The following is a 21,387-nucleotide window of genomic DNA, read 5'->3' as shown; positions in this document are numbered from 1 at the left end:
ACTTACTCAAGATTCACAGGACTCCCGAGTGGTTGTCTCCTATGTGCCGACAAACAGTACTCTCAACTACCACATGGAATCTGTCATTTTCCAACTTACCTGCTCTGGCTTCCCGCAGAGATCTGCTGCTGAGACATCACCAGCACTGTTACCCCACTACACGTATATGTCCTATCCAGACAAGCCGCTGCTGTTGCTCATACAGGTCAGAGGTGCTGCTCGTAATGCTTGACAAATCTATGCTGAGGCTGCCAGAGTGCAGGGTGCAGACCTGGGTTGCCTGTCAATTCCTGCCGAAGGTACTGGCACCCGGATGCCAGTGTTACATCACCTTGAAGCTGCTCTGATGTGCTAAAACTCCCAGGGCTCAGGGCCCTTCTGCACAAAAGTTGTACCATGTTTCTGCCAAACTGCTGAGAACAGCTCTCTCTAACCACTGGGATTACATTTCATCACACGGGCTCTGAAGCACTGTTGTCTGAAACTCTTGATGCCTTATTTAGGCTACAGAAAAACAGTTTTCAGTTTATAATTACATCAGGATGCACAGTAAGACTCTGAAGAGTGAGTCCATCCATGGGCTAGGCTAGTGGGAAAGCTGTGACAATGTGCAGTGTTCCAAAATGATCCTTTCCCCACAGTAGGGCATTCATAACATTCTATCTTGGTGAACAAGTTTAGACCCCCGGCAAGAGTTGTACTCCATAATTATGTTTATGTTGTCTTCAAGTTTGGTCCAGTTTGATCCAGGACTAGAATTTAGAAGGTTTTAAGAACTCATTAGAGGACATACATTTAGACTCTTTTCACAAATGTCCCTCCTCTCAACCTGACCTTTGCCTTCAGATAGGCATGGCTGGTTCCATTGTGCCCTGTTTGTTGCAAAGATCTGGAACGCAGGCTTCAAGCAAGCCTACACGCAAGAGAAACCAGACCAATAGGCACCTATGGGTTGTTTAGCACTGGACACCCACAGGCAAGACCTGAATTTTTCCACAAGAAATACTGTGGATATGAGTGAACACATCAATGAGCTTAAAGTTCTACATGTTTGCGACAGTTTAGGCTTCTTTAAACTTAGAAGGGGTGTAGTAAGTGAAGATTAAATATAAAATGCCTAGTGCTGCCCTTCGCAAATAATCATCACTCGGTAAGCTGGTGTTGGGGCTCTTAGCTTCAGCGACCTTCCAGGACTTCAAGAAAATCTACACACCTTAAATTACTCCCCTCTGCCACCCAATTCTACCCCAGTCTTCACTTGTCCTACCCTATGGACCAGGGAAACTGGCGGATTCACTCCTACTACATTGGCCACCAGTCCTTGACTTGCCCTGCTGGTGCTGAGAAGCGAGGTCCACTGTACCGGGCTACCAAACACCTCTAAAGCGGGGGTGGGGGGTGGGGGCGGTGTCCGCCGCGCGCGGCCTTGTGGGAGTTGTAGTTCTCAGAACTCAGACCCTCCAAAAAGGCGTCGCCGCGGCACTCGTTTTCCCATGCTCCCAAGCGCGGATCCTCTTGGGACGAGTCCTTGGGTGGGGGAAGAGGTGTGTGGGAGCTTGCGGACAAAAAAGTGGAGCGTAGTCGTCTGTGTTCGTGGAGTCTGCGGCCGAGGAACTCAGGGCTGGTTCCCGTCCCTTCGGAGCCCTGGAGGCCAAACTTGGATTCCAAGTTTAAGGTTCCCCAGAAGGTGAAAGATTCGGAGCTGAGCTTCCCCCTGCCGGGTCTGCGGCGGGAGCGGCCAACCCCGACCCGCGTTAAAACTCCCAGGGAGTCCTCACTTCTCCCACCGCCGCTTCTCCCACCACTCTCCCACTTGGGGGGTCTCCCTTAGGGCCGGGAATCGCTGCAGTCGCTGGATGTGCGCTCCGGCGGGTTCCCGGGAACTTGGGGGCGGCCGCTGAGCCCCGGCGCGAGCGCAAAGTTTGTATTCGCCTTCTGCAGCCTCACGCCCGGGGGCTTCCACCATGATCGGCGGTGTGTTCAGCGTGCGCATGTGGGCGCCGGTGGGCTTCCTGACCTCGCTGGCTTACTGCGTTCACCAGCGGCGGACGGCCCGCGCCGAGCCGAGCAGGGCGGAGAACCAGCATCCCGTCGACCGGAGTCAGCTGGAGTTGAAAATGGTGCAGGTCGTGTTCCGACACGGGGCTCGGAGCCCTCTCAAGCCGCTCCCGCAGGAGGAGCAGGTGAGAGGTTGGCCTGGGCAGGGGTTGGTGGGACAAGGACCTCGTGGTCGACCCGGGCCAGACCAGACGCCCTGAACACTTCATCTTTGGAGATTTACCTTCACTGAGCTGGATTCTGGCAGGGTCCAGACCAAGGGAAAACTGCAGTAGCCAGTTCCGCCCTCAGCTCTTGAGCAGAAGCGTTGCTGGCCTGGTACTCCTAGCCCTCTTTCCTCTTAGGACCCTTCATGTGTAAGGCAGCCCTGGAACTTCCATTTGTGCCCTTGATGGCTATGGTGTAGCACAGCTGGTAACACTTAGGTGCTTATTAAAGCGCCTAGGGATCTTGTTAAAATGAGGTTTCCAGTTCAGCAGGTATGAGGTAGGCCTGAGATTCTGTATTTTAACAGATACTGGGGTGAACTTGAGAACGAAGGTGTAGTGCGTTTCTGTATGACTGTTTTGAAGGTTGCAGGAACCTTCTTGGCAGGAACCAATGTAACTGGGAGCAGGGGTCACAGTGGGTAACAGAGCTCAACACCTTTGGAAACAAATTTTTACAGCCGCTTTCTCTTAGGGTTTGCTGGAGACCATTTGAGATCCCTTGAAGGCTGGTTTTTTGTTTTTTGGGTTTTTTTTTTTTGGTAATAAGTGCTATATCTGGGGGCTCTCCTTTTCTATTTTGGGTTTCTAAAACTCTTGTGGAAGGGACTTCAGGTAGGAAAGCATTTTTAATTGGCTAGTCTTGCGGCTATAATGTCTTAAAATCTACCTGATTTGGTCAGGATAATTATGATTAAAACACAAATAATTAGTTTTTTTCAAGTGATTAACCTTCCTGGCTTTGATTTTTGGGGAGAAGCAGTGAAGGTCTCTGACCTTTGATACCAGGCAGGCCTGTAATTGAAGAATTCTGGCTTCCCAGTGAGGATAAAGAGGCAACCTAAAATCCTCAGGCCCCCTGACTGTAACACTTAACTGTGGAGTGCTTTTGCATTATTAGTCCTCCAGGTTAATGTTGGAGCAAGTTCAACAGACGTCCAAACCTGTTTTTTGGCATACTTTTCATGATCATAATTGGTTTCCAGAAACTCTTAGGATTGTGTCCTCACACTGTACAATGGAAAATCCAGCTTTTAAAGCTGGTCAGACATGAACTCAAACTTGTAAAGTTTGTAAAGTCTTACCACATAAATAAATAAATTTTGGCAGGCAGTTAATTCCATTATCAGATTTCTAGTTAGTCTTTCTGAATGGCTATACCACTTTCTAGTATTGGAGTATCTAGTATCCACTTTTTGGTATTGGAGTTTCTTTTTTCCTCTTCCTCCTTCCTTCACCCCTCTTCCTTCCTTTCTTTTTGATGCTTTTTCAATCCCTTACTCTGCCTTTTTGTATTGGGTCACTAAATTTTCCTTAGGATTTTTGTACATAGCTTGTCTCATTTGCACTCTCTTCTCCATTTATTCTTGTTACAGAAACTGGAAAATAATATAGAGGTAAAAGACTCATGTTAAAAAACAAAGTTATCAGTGGTAGCAGGACAATAAAAGTCTGAATGTCTAGGCTTAGACCTAGTATATGTATACTTCCTTAAGGGGCTGGGAAAGATTTAGATTCTTACAGGACTTTATCTTGAGCCGGTATGTGTGTGATGGGTACCTTCTGCCATTATGTTGGAAGGGGCAGTTTGTAGCTCAGATAGAATGCCATCTTCATTCATCTTCTGTCTGTGTAGGCACAAAATAAGCATCTGAGCCCAAGGCCTTGCTTTGCAGTTAGGGAAGGCACATTACCTCTCCTGCCTGTTCACATTCTCAGACTTCAGGCAAATGTATTAGACATCTTTGATTATCTCCTAAAAGTTGTATGCATAAAAGCCGGGGGTGGAACCAAGCCTCTTTCAGTTTAGGCTATGAGCAGGTGTCATCTGCTTCCTGTAATTTGTTTCTGGATGTTTTCTCTCCGATTTTCTTTTCAAGATCCAGTTTGGTAGAGGTTGTTACTGGGATTTTCTAATCTTCCTGCTTCTGCTATTAACTGTAGTTAGAAGGACTACCTGGCAACAATTCTGAAACTACAGCTGCCTTTGGTAGATATCTTCAGACTTGTGACTGGTTTATAGATGAACAAAAGTGACAAGTCACTTCATTCAGTTATCTCTTGCAAATCTTGCAAATCTTCAGAAAGTAGCATTGTCTAAAATTAGATTTTTTAAAAGTTTTTTAAATTTATTCATTTGAGAGAGAGAGAAAGAGCACAAAGAGAGGGGAGGATCAGAGGGAAAGAGAGAAGCAGACTCCCGTCTGAACAGAGCACCTGACACAGGACTCAATCCCAGGACCCTGGGATCATGATGTGAGCCGAAGGCAGATGCTTCACTGGTGTCTGGTGTTAGCCAGACAGGTGTCCCTAAAATTAGATGTCTTACTGAGTTGTTTTCTTTTGGCTTCAGTGGCAGTTGACTTGTCTTCCTCTAGCAGTGCTTGGGAAATAAAACTCTGGAACTTGATTGGCTCTTTTTTCTGATTATTAGGTTAGATCCAAGTACACATTGACAAGATAAAAGAGGCCCTACTTTCAGAGTTCCCTCAGCTCACCTCTAGGCAAGATGGCCTCCAACTTAGGCAGGTTCCTCAGTTTTTTATAAAACAAAGTCCAACTTAGCTCAACTCCGCTATTGATTAAGGAATTTGGGTTCCTATTTACTTGGTAATGTAGGCAAGGTGGGAAGTATATCGACAGTCTTACTGTTACTTAATACTTACCCGAAGCTCAGCTAAGAAGCAGTATTCAGGAAGCAGTGCGTGAAGGATATGCCAGTGAGTCCATTCATTACTCTAGAACAGTGTTCTTAACTGCTTGTTCTTGACAGGACATTGGATTCAACTGGGGAGCTTTAAAACGCTAAGGCCCAGGTCTCCCTCCTAGAGATTCTGATTTAATTGCCCCAGAGCATGCAGACATGGCAACAGCCTCTCTGGTGAATCTTTAGAATTATCTGGACTAGACAGCATTAAAAGAGCTGAGGCCCCACCCCAGGAGATCCAGATGTGATGAGCTCAGGATGGGGCTCAGGCATTAGTTTCTTTTTAAAATCTTTTTTCATGATGCCAGTGTGCAGCCAAGGTTTAAAACCATTGCTTTATTCTAAAATCTACACCCGGAAGGGTTTTGCTTAGTTTTATGTAGGTTTTTTTCTTTTACCTTTGGAATGTGGCATATCAATCTCAGTATAGTATTGTCTTCACAGAAATGTGCTTTGGTGAGATCCCATCATTCTGTGTTGAGGAAACTGAGAAACAATCCCACAGAACTCATTGCTGTGACTACTGAAAAGATGTTCATTATATTACTCTATCCTCCCAAGGACCCTTGGGAGGAATTTGTCTGTTAGCATTAGAAATGGTGTGCTTCTCCCGAATAGTTGTCTTGCTTTTATCTTTAGGCTTGTCTAGCTGATCGAGTTTCTGCTTTACATAAAAGCCAGAAGGCTTAGTGCTGAATCTTTGGCCCACCTACAATTAAGCATAAGGATCTTTATAGTCTATGTTTTGGAGATACATTATTCTTATGTCCAGTTTTTTTGTCCCTATACTTGTTTGCTTTTGTCTTTCTCGCTCACCCTGAATTGGTTGTTTTACTATACTTTAGGTCTTGCTGTCATCTACTTTATGTTCTTTTAAAAATGGGGCAAAATAAGTAAGTAAAATTATAAAGTTAGCCTTTGCCACTAACTTGGAAGCTGAAGAGCCAGAACAAGAGTGAGAGTGTGTATATGGGGTAGACACCATGTATAGAACTGGTGTATCATCTGTTAAAATTTTGAAAACATGTACCGCAGATTTGACATGACCTAGATTTCCAGGAGTTATCTCCTGGGAAACAGGAAAGACCCTCTGTTGACTGATGTCCTTAACAAGAGGAGATTTCTCTCTCTCTTTTTTTTTTTTTAAGATTTATTTATTTATTTGAGTGAAGGTATGAACAGGGAGAGGGGCAAAGAGAGAGGGAGAAAGAATCTCAAGCAGATTCCCTGCTGAGTGAGGAGCCAGATTCTGAGACCATGACCTGAGCCGAAGTCAAGATTCAGATGCTTAACCAGCTGAGCCACCCAGGCGCCCCAGGAGATTTCACAGTGAGGCTGACTAGGCCCTGTGGACTTGGTGTGAGGACCTGGACTAAACATTGGACTTACAAGATTGGGTAATTCAGCATTGGGTGTAAAAGAGATATGCTGAAGGAGAGTAAAAAGAGATTCCAATTATGGGAATATGCTAGAAGCCCTGGGAACACAAAGGAGGTACCTCAAACTTAAAATGTCCAAAACTGGACTCAACATGTCACCTGTCTTCTGAGCTGGTCTTAGTTTTTAGTCACGGAGGATGTCTTGTCACCTTAGACACCCAGGCTTAAAATCAAAGGAAGTTTTTTCTTTATTCTTCCTCATTCACCTACCAACATAGGCCCCAGATAAAATTTGATGGACTCACTTGCCAGGTTTGACTCACATGTCTTGCATCTACCCCTTTAGATGAGGCCTTAGGCCCTCATCAGCTCCATTGCAGACATCTTGAAATTGGCTTCTGCATCAGTCTTCCCATTCCAGTAATGATCTAGGCTGTTGGTTTTCAAACTGTTCTTTGGAGCCTGTAATCTAGAGAGATGCCTAGTGGCTGGGGCTCTGTACTCCCACTCCTACTTCAACTGGAGGAACTCCAGTTTTTGGCTTTGTATATGGAAAACTAAAGTCAAATTCTATTTGGTATTTGCTAATGAAAAAATCTGAAAACTGCTCCCAGGTTGAGGCAAACCAAACCATTTCTTTCCTACATGCATTCTTCACCATCTCTGTTTTGCTCAAACTTCTACTGACTTTGGAATTCTGAATACCACCCTCTCCTTACCTACCTCTCACTCTCAAGTCCACATCTTTGCTTGTCTAAATCCTCTTCACTTCAAAGGCCATTCTTGCGTGAAACTTCTTGAATTCCCAGCCAGGAGAGAAGGTCTTTCTTGTCTTTGAGCTACTAGTGGCCTTCATCTGGTTTCTTGTAGTACATAGTTTATTTTAGTGCTATCATTTATATTCATAGCTCGCTGTCTCTACCGATCTAAAAACCCAGAAAAGGCAGGGTCCTGTTATCTCCGTCTTTGTGTCTTCCACAAGGTCGGGAGTTGTTAATTGTACCTACTGTGTGCCAAGCCCTTTGCTAGGCTTTCAAAATGCAGGAGTAATAGACAACCTCATCTCTGTTCTCAGAGCAGGACTACTGAGCAGGACAGACGTAGTAAAGGAACTCTTCTAATCCAGTTGGTAAAGGCTACCAAAAAGGGCCACTGAGGCTGCATTGAGAGGGTGGGACATGGTCACAGCTTCCGGCAGCGTTGAAGCCATCTTGTGGAATGAGCAGAAATCTTTCCAGATGAAAGGAAAAGGAAAATTTCACGTAGAAGAAACACGAGGTTGAAAGGCCAGGAAGTGTGAGGATTGGTGAATTGGAGACAAAGTTCTATGGCTAGAGACTAAGTCTGTAGGACTGGGAAGAAATGGTGAGGAGATGGAGGGGCATAGGCCCTTGTGAGCCCTTAATGGGTTTATGCAGGGAAGTTATAGGATCAGAACTTTGAAAGGAGCCACGAGTAAAAGACAGTGGGAAGAAGGTCTGTGTTCTGAACACCCAATCTTCTGATATCAGTTGCTGTAACCCCTGGCTGCAGGTGGGAGTGAGACAGTGCCTTTTGAAAGAATGGAGGGCTTCCTGAAAGGAACCGGGGATTCCCAGTGGTGCTCTCCTGGGCTGTTTCTGGGAGTGGCCAAGATAAATATGATGATCCATGACAGAGTTAAGTTTTCAGATGTTAGTTTTAAAACAAAACAAAGTGTTGGGGGAATAGAGTTAAATATTATTCTTGTGCTTTTTAAGTGCTGTAGTAATTCAGATGAGAAGACAACACGCTAAAAGCTGGAGTAGTCCGTGGTGGAAAGTAAGACTTGAGCTATCATTGGACCTTGAAGAGAAACTGGATGGGCAGGAGAGACAGGAATCTCTCCAGGCAAGGGACGCAAGCTAAAAGAAGATGCAGAGGAAGCAATGAGTATGGTCTGGTTTGGAGAGGAGAGAGGCATAGTGACAGTACAGCTGGGGACAGGGGCTGGGCCAAGGTATAGAAGTTGTGGAAGGCCAGGTGGCCAGGTGTTTATCTCTTGAAACATTGGGAAAAAGCTATTGATATGATGGAAGTGGCTTAACAAGATTCATGGAGGGGGGTAGATAATCTGTGTAATAAGGTTTTACACTCTGACAGAAAAAAGAAGGACCTTTGGGAGTGACTTTTTTCTAGCCAGTGATCAACAGAGTCTAGTGCATGGCTGGTGAAGCAGTAGGGGAGAGCTGGAAGTTTGAGTTTTGGGGCCTAGCAGAATTATGGCATCATTGTGAGTGATGTAGTATGTTGAGAAGAGGAGCTGGTATATGGGAAGAAGAAAAGACTTTTGTTTTTAAAATTGAAGTCATCACATCTGACTCAATGAATGTAAGAGTTTCATGGGCAGTTGGAGCTCTGAGACCTGTGGCTACTGGTGATGTTTGGAAGCCATTATAGTACAGTGGAGCAGGAGCCACATTGCAAGGAGAAAAGGAAGATGGTGAAGAAGTGAAGGTTTCTTGGGGGCAACGACTTGTTTGAGAAATTGGATGAAAGGAAGGGAAATAGGTGGTAGTTAGAAGGGACATTGAGTAGAGCCTTTAAGGGTGGGGAGCCATAGAAGCCTGCATGGGGTTGATTCCTAAAGTATATGCTCACTGAGATTATATTATGCTCATTCATTTGTTTGTTCATTCATTCACCAAGTGTTTGCATGCCAGGCATTCTGGCCATTTCTCCCCTTTACTGCAGTCTGGGCTTCGTGCCAGAACAACATCTTAACAGTGAGTACTAGTGGAGCAATAACAGGACTTGAGCGAGGTTCGGCTGGAATAATCAATTACAGTCTTTTCTTCCCTTAATTGGAGCTAAAGTTTCTTTCCTTCCCATGGGAAAGTTGTGGGTGATTCCAGCTATGTCTTCCAGGTGGTGCTGGGTATTACTAAGTTTCAAGAGCCTTCTAAACAATGTGTTGTTTTTTGTGGTCACAGCAGGCAGAGTGGAATCTCCGGCTACTAGAGGTCCCACCCGAAACTCAGTTTGATTACACTGTCACCAATCTCACTGGTGGCCCAAAACCACATTGTCCTTTCGACTCTCAATACCCTGAGACCAAACTGAAGGTGAGCAGTGCTTCCCTCCTCTGGGAAGCCCACTATAAAGTTTCCATGGTTCTCTCTGGGCTGAGTTTAGCAGGCTGTGAGGTATTTTCGTTCTTCTTTATGTCTCTGCCCCACATTAGGGGGGCATGTTTGCCGGACAGCTGACCAACGTGGGCATGCAGCAGATGTTTGCCCTAGGAGAGAGGCTGAGGAAGAACTATGTGGAGGACATCCCCTTTCTTTCGCCAACTTTCAATCCAATGGAGGTCTTGTGAGTCACTCAAAAAAGGGGTATTGCACCCAGTTTAAGGTCTTAAGCATGAGGAAACCCATACTGACCCCCCAGATGGTTCCTGTTCTCATCCAACATAGTTTGGGGCAGTTACCTTGTATAATAGGATCCTGTGAACATGTGGTCGATGGAGGTGACATTCATTGGCTTTTGGGTCCCTTGGGGCAGCCATCCCACAGAGAGAGAAAGGATTCTTCCCAGCCCCATAGCTCCCCCTATGTGATCTTAAAGCCTCCTGGGTGCTCTGTAGGATAGGGTAGTATATATACTTGAATCTTCCTTTTATGAATGTCTCTGCCTTTTTTTTTTTTTTTTTCTTCCAGCGTTCGTTCCACTAATATATATCGAAATCTGGAGTCTACCCGGTGTTTGCTGGCTGGACTTTTCCAGTGTCAGAAAGAAGGTTCGAGTTTGGAGTCTAGAAGTCAGCCCCTATCCCAGAGGACCTTTCTTCTTGCTTCCAAAGCCCTCCCCGCCCTCTTCCTTGGTGCTGTTCCTTTGGTTTCTCTCCTGCACGTGTGGCTTCCATGCTGTGCCTACTCTAGTGGGCCTTCCGCTGCCCTTGCCATCCTGTCCTCCACACCTACAGTGATGTGTCAGCCACCCTGATGTGCCCGTGGCTCCTGACTTCTCCTCTTAGGCTTCTCCACAGGCTGCATGAGGCAGCCCTAGCCAGGTCTTGTGAACAGTGTTGGGGCTTTTTGCTTAGGTAAGACGCTACTGAAAAGGAAGGCAGGCAGGAGGGATACTTAGCTGGGACCCAAGCCTGTTGCTATTGCTCTGGTCTTGGTTATAATCCACAGCCTGACCCAGATGGTATTAACAGTATTCTGTTCAGTCTCGCCTCACTGAGGAGGTCTAGTGAGTTGGGGTTTTGACGTGTTCAACCCGTGAATGATCACAGCTAATAGTACTCAACCTTTCACCACTGAGGACCACATTTATTATTTTCCCTCATGGATCTCATGTCTTGAGGCCCTTTGACTAGCAAATGGAACTGCATTTTGTCATTTGTACTTGATTCAGATTTACATTTAATTGCCGGTCTGAGTTTCGTATCAACATGACCTCACCAATATTAAAATACTAAAATGGTGCCATAAGGCAAAGGTTCTTGCTTCACTTCTTTAGCAGTATCTCAAATAGATACAAAATTTCCGTCGGCTTTTAGAAAAATAAACTATGTAAAATAATAGAAACCTCCAGGCCAGAAGAGGCTGGCCTTCCCCACTGTGGGTTGGGTACAGCTGCCAATTCCCGCAGCAGTTGGATGCCGAACATAGACAGCATGTGTCTGCCGAACATAGACAACAGAGAGCAAACAGAGTGTGCTGCCCTTACTTCCTAGAGGCTGCTGGACTTCTGAAAACTCTTCGCTTGCCCATCTTCTAAAAGGCAAATGTCCTCTCCTCAGAAACAGCGGAAGTATGATTGGAGTAGCAAAGCTGTTTCTTAGAGGCAGCCTGACTTACCAGCAGGCCTCAGACTGAGACTGCCCCATATTCCCAACAGGGAGGGAAGTGGTAGCATCGCTAGCCACTGGACCCAAACATCCTGGGACTCTAATTTGACCGTGTATCAAACCTTTTTTTAATTGCTTTTTTATACTAACCTGTTTAATTCTTTTTAATAACCCTACGAGGTAGGTAATATTATTCCTCATTTACAGATAAGAGAATTAAGGCACAGAGAGGCTAAATGACTTTCCCAGGGCCACAAAGCTGGTAAATGGTGGAATAGGGATTCAAACTCTGGCAGTCTGGTTCCAGCATCCATACTCTTCACCTTTATGCTGTGCTGTTCAGAGGACATTTGGAGAGGGCCAAATGGTCATTGGTCATTTGCTCAACAAAGTGTGTCTGAATTTTGATATTATGGTAAAGTTACCATATGCTACTGGAGTTTTGACTATCAACAATTGAGAACAGCAACTCTTTGGGGTTTAGATTCACCTAATCACCCCACATACTGACTTCAGTGAGTTCCAGAGAGCTGCTGATAGAAGTTTTTTCTTTTGCCATCAGAGGTCAGGCTTGATTTGAGTGGAAAGGAAAGCTACCACAGGCCCTTGCCATATCTGGCACAGAGCAAAGCATGGGAAGGTGTTAGGGCACCTTAATGGGAGGGGATAAAGGTACTTATAAGCTCTGAGCAGCAGCAAGCTACTGGAAGGTATACAGTTGACCTTTGAACAACATGGATTCAAACTGCATGAGTCCACTTACACACAATTTTATTTTTTTATTTTTTGGTAAATACTGTACAGAACTACAAATGTATTTTCTCTTCTTAGGTTTTTCTTAATCACACTTTCTTTTCTCTAGCTTACTTGATTGGAAGAACACAATGTATAATACATATACAAAAGATGGGTTAATCACCTATTTATGTTATCAGTAAGGCTTTCAGTCAACAGTAGGCTGTTAGTAGTTAAGTTTTTGGGGAATCAGAAGTTATATGTGGATTTTCAACTGTTGGAGGGGGAGATCAGTGACCCCAACCCTCAGTTGTTCAAGGGTCAACTGTATAAGAAACTTACTTTGTAGCCTAATGTGTGTCTCTTGACAGTTCATCTAGAAACCTGGCTTTCCTTTTGGGCAAGGCTCTGGGGCTGACAGGTCTTGTGACCTTATGGTCACCTTTCTTACATTATCATGTGCTGAGTCATCGTATTGGTCTAGAGGATTGGACTTTGAAAAGCAGGAAAGTCACCTAGTTCTGATAGAGTTGGGGATAGCCGGTTCTTTGTTAGAATGCCTAAAGGCAGGAATCTTTGGGAAGGGGTCAGGAAAGTGCCAGTCTGATCCAGGTCTGTGCCTGCTCTAGTCTATATGTGGCCCAGTAGGAGGGGCTGTGCCAGATAGAACAGGCTGCTTCTTGCTTTCTGTCTTTTCTCAGACCACAGGAGAGCTCCTGTTGGCAAGGCCAGGGCATGTTGAAGTTAGTAGCCTGGATGGTCTGCCTCCTCTAGCAGAGAGGAGAAGACAGGGGTGGGGATGCTGGGTGAACAAGCTAAAGCCTCTTCCTGCCTGCGCTCCCACCTTCCCTCCAGGACCCATCATCATCCATGCTGATGAGGCAAGCTCAGAAGTCTTGTACCCCAACTACCAAAACTGCTGGAGCCTGCGGGAAAGAACCAGGTAACTGCCCTGGCACCTTGCTCACCAGTTGGGGACAGACAGCCTTTTATTCTCGCTGGCAGCCTGTGCCTGAACTCAGGCCCTGCCGAGGCTTACCAGGTTGGTGGATAAGGGTGGGAAGGATTGCTTTACATTAAGGCTTGACCTTGCTGTCCGGGAAAGGAAGAAGCTCTTGTTCACAGTGACAAGCTCATAGTGAAGGTGCAGCAAGCTCTCTCCAGCCACATCCCGGGCCGGAGAGATGGTATGTACAGCCTGAGCCCGGTGCGCCTTAGAAACCATTGTCCCTGTGACCATCATGGGCTCAGAGAGGGCAGATGAAAACACCAACAGGTTAAGTAAAAGGTGATTAAGCCAGTGGTTGAACTACAAATCCATATTGGCAAGCAGAAGACACAGATTTCCCTTCTCTTACTAATTTGCTGCCTTGCAGAAGAGATTGGTTTGGACTGATGACACTTTTCAGTGTTAAGATATTTCTGGGCCACCCGAAGTATGTGTTCCACAGAAGAGAGAGAAGGTTGTTTGCAAGTGGACCTAGGCTGCTGTTGTATTGTTTTTGGTGGAATGGAAGAAGATGCTAGAGTGGAATCTGGAAATTCAGGCTTTTATTCTGGCCCTAGTCCCTGCTATCTTACTTTCTTTCTTTCTTTTTTTTTTTTTAATTTCTTTTCAGCGTAACAGTATTCATTGTTTTTGCACCACAGCTATCTTACTTTCATAGGTCATGTGAACTCCTAGAGCCCCAGTTGACTCGTATAAAATGGGAATACCAACTAACCCCAATGTCTTGTTATTGAAGAATGAATGAGATCCCAATTGATGAATGAGATATGCTTTGTAAACTGTGTATTACTCTATAATATACAGGATTACTTTTTATTTTTTTGCAGAGGCAGGAGGCAGGCTGCTTCTTTGCAGCCAGGAATCTCAGAGGATTTGCAAAAGGTGAAGGAAGGAATGTGCATCACCAGTAATGATGGAGTAGACTTCCTCAGCCTCTTTGACAATATGGCTGCTGAGCAGGTTGGATAACTGTTCTCCAGCCCCTGGGGGTCGGGGGGTCAGCGATAGGCACCTAGGCAGGCTGGCTTCTGAGTTAGAACTGGGTAGAGGGGAGTGGGTGGAGGCTGCTGTGGTAGGATTTATAAGTGGAATGGCTGTCGGAACTGAGGGCTAGGCCACAATCAGGGAGGAGTCCTCATTTGGTTAGGCGCATGGATATTTAACTCTAAATCAGAATTTCTTAAGGCATGTTCTCCAGAATACCGGTGATGTAAGTGTGAATATTTTGGGCAGGTGTGGGGTGGGTGACGGGTAGCGGAGAGTAGAAGACAGGGGTGGTCTTGTCTGAAAGTTGTTGTCTGAAAGTTTTGGAATCCCTATTATATCACTTTTTGAAGAGTCTGTATGCACTGAAGCATATTAAAGAATCTAAGCAGTAAAGAAAGCTGGTCAGTCTTTAAATCTATTTCCCCCAAACTTACTTAGCCTAGAATCTTTTTTCATCTAATAAATATTGAAGACCACACGATGTGAAAGTCTTCTGCAGATTCAAAAGCCAGACTCCCAAAGGTGCAGTGTAGCCTGGCTCCTTCTTCCCTCTCTTGTCAGGATGACAGTGTGCCCTGAAGGCAGAAAGGTCCTGTGCTTGTGGGTAAAATAGGGATACGGTTATAAGATCAGGGTTTATATAAGGTATTTACGTGGCATACTTTGTAGAAAACCATTTTGGGGAAAATGAAAGTCGTGTAGAAATTTATGAATTCCTTACTCTATATTTTATTATTTTTTATGGTTTTAAAAAATACAGATGTTTTAAATAGGTGGGGAGCCATCAGAAGGGGAGGAAAAACAGCTCTTTTTCTCCCCCTTGAGCCTTCAGATCTCTAGGAATTGCTTCAGAAGGGCCTTGGGGACATAGCTTTTCTCCCTCCCCAGGAGAAGATAGGCCCCCGAAGGTTGTGTGAAAGCCAAGCAGCTGCCAAGCTCAGTGAGTGAAAAGTGTTTCTTTGTAAAACTGTCCCCGTGGTCCTTTCAGGTGCACAACCTCCTGAGCTGCCCCACGCTGCAGAGATTTGCACGAATGATTGAGCAGAGAGCAGTGGACACAGTCTTGTACGTTATGCAGAGGGAAGACAGGTGAGCAGCCTCGTCAGCCACCCGCATCAAATCATGCTTGGCCACACCTCTCAGCCTGTGGGCATGGGGTGGGGGCGGGGGGTGTCCCCTGGCCTGCTCACACCTGCCAGCTGGGTCTCTACCTGTGCTGAGGTAAAAATCACTATGAATGGATACAACACTTAAGTCCTTAGCCTTTGGAGCAGGGACTGGTGCCATGGGGCTTCTGTTTGCTGTTATATAGAACCAGGAGCCACCACTCGGCTGAGTTTCTCTTAAATCACTGACTTCCTCCCCTTTAACTTTACCTTTCAAAGGGCTTGGGTCGGGAGAGCTGATGGAAGACTACTGACTGCTCACTTTGTTCATCAGTCTACAGCTTACAAGGCATTTCCCTGATCTCGCTCCAAGGGAAATGTCATTATCCCTGACCACGGCTGAGTCTGCCTTTATAGATGAAGAAACGGCCTGGGTGATGATGCGGGCTTTCTCACCTAGGCTTGGCTAGCATGTGGCAGAGCTGGGACACAGACCAGATCTTCTGGCAGTCCTGTGTTTTTTATGTTGTTGGGACTCCGTTTCTTGTCTCCCAGAGGGGAGTTCCTCTCTTATCAAATGAAACAAAACAAAACAAAAGAAAAGAAAACACCTTCTTTGATTGGTTAAGAAACATTTGGCTTGCACTTAGAATAGGTAAGTTGATAGAGGAGGTGATGGGAAAAAAAGGATCAGTCCTGGGGAGGAAAAAGCAGCTAACATGTCAAGAATTTTCAGGGCCTGGTACCGTAAGAGTAAGATTAACCTCTGGCTGCTTCTCTCCTGCTCAGTGTCAGTGTGTCCAGAAGGCTCCTGCCATGCCACCCAGCTTGCGACTACTCACTGTGATTTTTGCTCCCTTCCTTCATCTGTTCTTGAAGTAGCCCCACCAGACCTAAATTGTCACACACAGTCCCCCCCTACACACACACACACAGAGCGTAGGTACTTTAAGCTTCGCAATCCATGCATTATCTGTTGCAACTATTCATCCCTGCCCAAGTGGCACAGAAGCAGCCATAGACGACATACAAATAGCTGGGCACAGCTATATTCCAGTAACACTTTATTTACAAAACAGGCAAATGGCTTGGATTTGGACAATGGCCATAGTTTTTCTCCCCAGTGTAAAGCATTTTAAATAAGATCTGATTCTTCTTTCCATTTCGGTTAGCCCTGATTTCACAAAACTGATGTTTCTTCAAGGACGAATTAGAAGGCCTCGCAGTGCCATCCCAACTTGGCCTGGCCTACGTACATTCTTCTGGAAAGTGTATGTTGCATGTGCTTTGGTTGCCTACTCCTCATCCACTGCTTCAGCGTTCCTTGACTTAGAAAGGTTGTCCTTTATTTACCCAGTCATCATGAAAGAAGGATTGGTCTAACCAGTCATGATGACCCCACTCCCTTTGGTCCATGACTGGGCTCTGGGAATTCTGGAAGAAGTGTTTTCCTCATCTTTGATCAAAGGGGAGAGGCACCAAAGCCAAGCCTTTTGGATGCTTGCCAGCACAGCTCCGTGCTTTGTTTAACACTGTGGGATGACAGGCGTGGAGTTGCGGTAACTGCCTTGTGATCCTAAGGTGGCAAAGCCGAGGGTGAAAGTGGCGAAGCCACAGCACCAGCCCTGCAAGTGAGCACTGCCACTGAGCTCTGTGTCACACCACATAGATAAGACGGGTCCCTGCTGTCCAAACTCCAGAGAAGAGAGTCTGGTCCCTGGGAAGCAGAGTTCAGGATGCTCTTCCTTCTGATTGCTTGTCTAAGGGCCTTCTGTAATTCTTGGAATAGTTAATTAATTAATTAATTAATTATTGAAACAGCCTGTCCTTCCCAGCTTTGTTCTTTTATTCCTGGAGGCCTAGTTCTTAATGACTAATCCCGGGTACCAGTCCATTACAGCTGTGTTTGTACCAGGTCTGTGCCCTGGTGCTTTTGTTGTTGGAAGTCTCTGTGTGCACAGAACCCTCAAACTGAAGGTGCCATTTCTCCCCTTCCTGCCTGTTGCTGTCCCTCATGCATTTCTTGTCATCTTCTCAGCTCTGTCTGATTGGGCTTCTGAGGTCCTTGGGGGCAGGCCCAGCCTGCCTTCCTGTATGCCAGTGCCCAGCAGCTCCAATGTTGTTTTCTTGCCATAGGGAAAGCCTTCAGATGGCCGTAGGCCCACTCCTTCATATTCTGGAGAGCAACCTGCTGAAAGTTGTGGACCCTGCCACTCCAGCAGACAAGACCAGGTACTGCCACAACAACTCCACTTTGTGCAGCTGAGGCCAGGAGGGGCCTCTGGCTGTGGGGAGGGAACTCTGGTTTTAGGGGGGGCAAGAACCAGGCTGACAGTGCAATTGTTAAAGAGGCCAGGAGTCCCAGAGATATTCACAACATTGTTACCTTTCTTCCTGTGGCACCCATCCTACCATGGTTTAAAATTTTTATATTAACAAGAAAAAGCCTGTATTTGTTTTTTTCTTTTCTTTTCTTTCTTTTTTTTTTTTTCCACTATCTGAACATGTGTGAAAGAGTAGCTAATTATGATGTCACATGGACACATAATAGATGGTTTTGTTCGAACACCTTCACTGAGTGTAGAGAAGGGTATTTTAAATGTTGGCATTTTAAATGTTGGAAGTAATTTCTGAACGTTCAGTGCTACTTTTGTAGTGCCTGGAACCCCAGTTAGGGGCACAGATTTGGTGTGTTATGTGTCCTGGGCCCTGACGGAGCAGAGCATGGTCCACGGATGAGAAAGAGAGATTGTACGATAGCTAGAAACTCACGAGCCTGAGAACAGGAGAGGCCGGTGAGGTGCAATAGGAACATTCAGGAACTTTGGGCCAGATTTATTTATTTTTTATTTTTTTATTTTTTGGCCAGATTTATAATAGCAGATTGTGCCCATGCCCTTCCCTATCCTTCTCAGCACCTGCAGTGACAGTATATTTCTAACCGGTCCTTTTCGCCTTGCCCCCCTTGCCTTGTATCTGTAGAATACTAGTGCTACTCTTCTAGTTCAGGAGTGAACACATAAAATCCTTGATCTTTCCAAAGAGAGAAATACAGGGGATGGGCAGATAAGATTAAAATGGCTCCATTTTTACTGATGAAAGCCATTTGGAGACTATGTTGAAGGCCATACAGGCTTCTTAATATTCCTTTGAAATGAACTTAATTCCCCCAAACTACAAGCTTCCCAACAAGGAGGAGAGCGTGCTCTACTAAACTCATCACACGGCTGAGCATAGGAAGAACATTTGCCACAGGCAGGCAGATCCCAAGGAGGGAAGGGAGAGGTAGGGCCAAGCCATACATACTTAGTCTCTAAAGCTCACCTGGGGAGGAACGAGTGGGTGGGTGGACAAGCAGATGGGCTGGAAGGGACCAGGAGAGCTACTCCAGTGGGGATCCCTCCTTATAAAAACATGGGAGTGGGAATAATGTCTCCCCCCCAACCATCTCTTTCAAAGAAATTTTATACCAGGCTCACTGACTTCTAGATGTCACCTGATTTCCGGGTTAAGTGTTTCTTACTCAAAGGAGGCAGGCAGTGTTCTGGCCTCCAGAGTCCTGAGGTAAAGGACTGTGGACTGTCTTCTCCTTGCAGAAAGCTGTACCTCTACGCGGCTCATGATATGACCCTCATGCCTCTCTTAATCACCCTGGGGATTTTTGACCACAAGTGGCCCCCATTTGCTGTTGATCTGACCATGGAACTCTACCAGCACAGGCAATCTAAGGAGTGGTTTGTGCAGCTCTATTACCGCGGAGAGGTAAGTCCCGTGAGGTGCAACTAGGTGGTAGCTAGGCACCCTCCCTCCAACCCACCCATCTGCTTTAGCACCAAATCCCCCTCCTTGGGCTCAGGGGAATCTCCTTGGTACAGTCAGCTCTGTAGATCCAATGGAATGACTCACCACCATGACCAGGGATACGGCAGAACTGAAACTGTGGTGGCAGGCTGAGATTTGGGCCTTATGGCATGTCTGCTACAGACTGCTTCTAGAAAAGGGACTGCCCTCCTCTTCCCCTGAGTGTCTCTGTCAGGATGTAACACCCTGACTGGGAGGCCTGTTTTGAAAGTGAATGATGATGTCTTTGGGAGGCAGTGTGCGTTGTCGGTGTTGCGGGGGCTTTGCTGCACCGCAGGCTGCTATCTAGGGCACATGCTAGAGCACCCCCCAGAGATTAGACCTTTTGCTCTCCCAGCTTAGGGGTGTAACGTGACTGTGTCTCCCCAGGCAGCTCTGCAAGCAGTTCTTGAGTAACAATAAGCAGGGCGTGGTGTTCCTACTCTGGAAGCTGACCAGGTGGTGGGGCCTTCTCAGCTGCTCTGTGTGTGCATACGCACTCCATTGGGTCAAACCTCTCAGACCTCTGGGCACAGGGGAAGATAGTGGGCTGGGGTCCTTAGGGGCCTTGCTGAGTTTTGTCTCTTCCACAGGAGCAGGTGCCAAAAGGTTGCCCTGACCGGCTCTGTCCTCTGGATAAGTTCTTAAACACCATTTCAGTTTATACCTTGAGCCCAGAAAAATACCACACACTCTGTTCTAAAGTCCAGGTGATGGAACTTGGAAATGGAAAGTGACTGATTTCTACAAACAGGATGTTAGTTTTTCAATAAATGCCTTTACACACTGCTTCTGGCTGTCATGTTTGGGGAAGACAGGAACAAGGGTTAATGTATTTTAGCAAGGGTTGTATTTCCTTGCTGTGGTTATACCAAGGTCTCTTCTTGAGAGGAAGAGAGGTGTTGAGACCAAAGGGACATTTCCTGTTTTGTGGCTTGATTTCCATGCCTGGAAGCCTCTGCCGTGCTGCAGGCTGGGGCCATCAGGACCTTGCAGAATTGTGTTGCTTCTGGGACTTCAGTTCTTTTTTCCTGTCTTCATTTCACAAACATATGTTGAGCACCTACTAAGTAGTGGACATTATACAAATGAAAAGGTTCTGCCAAGCTGTTTCAGCCTTGTGGGAGAGGCAGATAAGTCAATGATGACAATGCAGTTGCAGTATGTTTTATTCTGTGATAAGGTGCATCAGGGGCTATTTGGGTACAGAGATTACCCCCCAGCCCCAGCCGGCAGGAGCCGGTGTGAGGTAGGGGGAAGCAGTTTAGAAAGGCTTCTTGGGGTGCGCCTGGGTGGCTCAGTTGGTTGGGCGACTGCCTTCAGCTCGGATTATGATCCCGGAGTCCTGGGATCGAGTCCCACATCAGACTCCCTGCTCGGCAGGGAGTCTGCTTCTCCTGCTGACCTCTCTCCTCTCATGCTCTCTCTCTCTCTCTCAAATAAATAAATAAAATCATTAAAAAAAAAAAAGTCTTCTAGGGAAATTCCATCCTGATCTGAGTAGGAAAGGTGAGTAGGAGTTAACCAGGTAAGCAAGGATAGAGTGTTGTGTGTGGGTAGAAGGTGAGCTTGAAGGTTAGGGGACATTGCTGGTCAATGAGATGAGCTCTGCAGTGAGGACCCAGCTGGAAGATGCACGGCAGACATTTGGCTTCTCATGGCTGTCTGGAGTGGGGATGAGGCCTCTGCAGTGGTGGGCTGGAACCACTCTCAAAATAAGAACTCCACACATTTAACTCGGCCTCCTAAGGTTCCTGATGAGCCCTGCTATTTCCTGATCCTTATCAGTTTTGTCATTCTTCCCCAGAAGCTCTTTCAGACTTGCTCTGATCTCAAACCACCAGTCTCTTAGGGAAAAGAGCAATCAAAAAACCTTTCCACTTCCAACTATCTTCATGTTGATGACTCCCAGACTTCTTCTCTAGCTGATGTTTTCTCATCTGAGCTTCATGACCTTATGACCACTTGAATGTCCCAAAGGAACAAAATTTTCCACATCAGAATCAAACTCCTCTTTCCTCTCAGACCTGCTCCTCCAATCTGAATGAAAGACACCCCCACCATCTGCTCAGTTGCTAAACCAGAAACCCATCCTTGTATTTTTCTTCTCACATTTTCCTGTGTCTAATCAGTTAAGTTCTAGAAGTCTCTCCTATTTACTGTTTCAGTCTCCACATCTTTCCATCTTTGAGCACTGTTGTCCTCTCGCCCATCCTCACTCTAATTACTATTATTTCTTATTTCACTAAGAAAGTGAAAGCAATCAAAAGAAGATTCCTTATCTCTTCACTCCTGACTACCAAATCTCAACCCATAAGACCTTCCTTCCTGTTCCTAAGAATGAACCATCCCTACTCCCACCTAAGACCAACCTTTAGCTTTGCACTGACTCCTATAATTATCTTTTTTCTGCAGTTACTTTAATCTTCCTACCCTAATTATTCCCATTAGCATACATATATACAGTAAAAATCTCCTGTCTTAACACTTTTTCCCACATCTTTGAACTATTTGCTACTTTCTTTCCCCTTCACAGCAAAACTT

At 45.9% G+C, this 21,387-nt stretch overlaps 1 protein-coding gene across 2 annotated transcripts; it reads left to right on the top strand.

Moving 5' to 3' along the window:
• The first annotated feature begins 1,504 nt into the window (after positions 1–1,504).
• Positions 1,505–19,632, top strand: ACP6 (acid phosphatase 6, lysophosphatidic). 2 transcript variants are annotated; one of them, XM_044239068.1, is made up of 11 exons: positions 1,508–1,687; positions 1,942–2,183; positions 9,302–9,433; positions 9,553–9,683; positions 10,028–10,107; positions 12,757–12,844; positions 13,738–13,870; positions 14,886–14,986; positions 17,140–17,235; positions 18,600–18,765; positions 19,437–19,632. In XM_044239068.1, the coding sequence occupies exons 2-11, from the start codon at positions 1,965–1,967 to the stop codon at positions 19,578–19,580; spliced, it is 1,290 nt and encodes a 429-aa protein (XP_044095003.1). In that variant the 5' UTR covers positions 1,508–1,687; positions 1,942–1,964; the 3' UTR covers positions 19,581–19,632. The 2 variants fall into 2 exon arrangements, with proteins under 2 accessions (XP_044095004.1, XP_044095003.1); XM_044239069.1 differs by lacking the exons at positions 17,140–17,235; positions 18,600–18,765; positions 19,437–19,632 and adding an exon at positions 16,176–17,133 and having other exon boundaries at positions 1,505–1,687.
• Positions 19,633–21,387: the final 1,755 nt, after the last annotated feature.

The sequence above is a fragment of the Neovison vison genome, chromosome 2, assembly GCF_020171115.1.
Source record: "Neovison vison isolate M4711 chromosome 2, ASM_NN_V1, whole genome shotgun sequence".
NCBI classification, from domain to species: Eukaryota; Metazoa; Chordata; class Mammalia; order Carnivora; family Mustelidae; genus Neogale; species Neogale vison.
Note: the sequence above shows the minus strand (reverse complement) of the source record. Positions and strands in the feature narration are given on the sequence as shown.

Bases quoted from the DNA above. Each gene is read 5' to 3' on its own strand.
- ACP6 (XM_044239068.1), top strand. From the start codon at position 1,965: ATGATCGGCGGTGTGTTCAGCGTGCGCATGTGGGCGCCGGTGGGCTTC. The intron at 9,684-10,027 runs GTGAGTCACTCA...TTTTTCTTCCAG, and splicing joins TTCAATCCAATGGAGGTCTT to CGTTCGTTCCACTAATATAT. The intron at 13,871-14,885 runs GTTGGATAACTG...TGGTCCTTTCAG, and splicing joins ACAATATGGCTGCTGAGCAG to GTGCACAACCTCCTGAGCTG.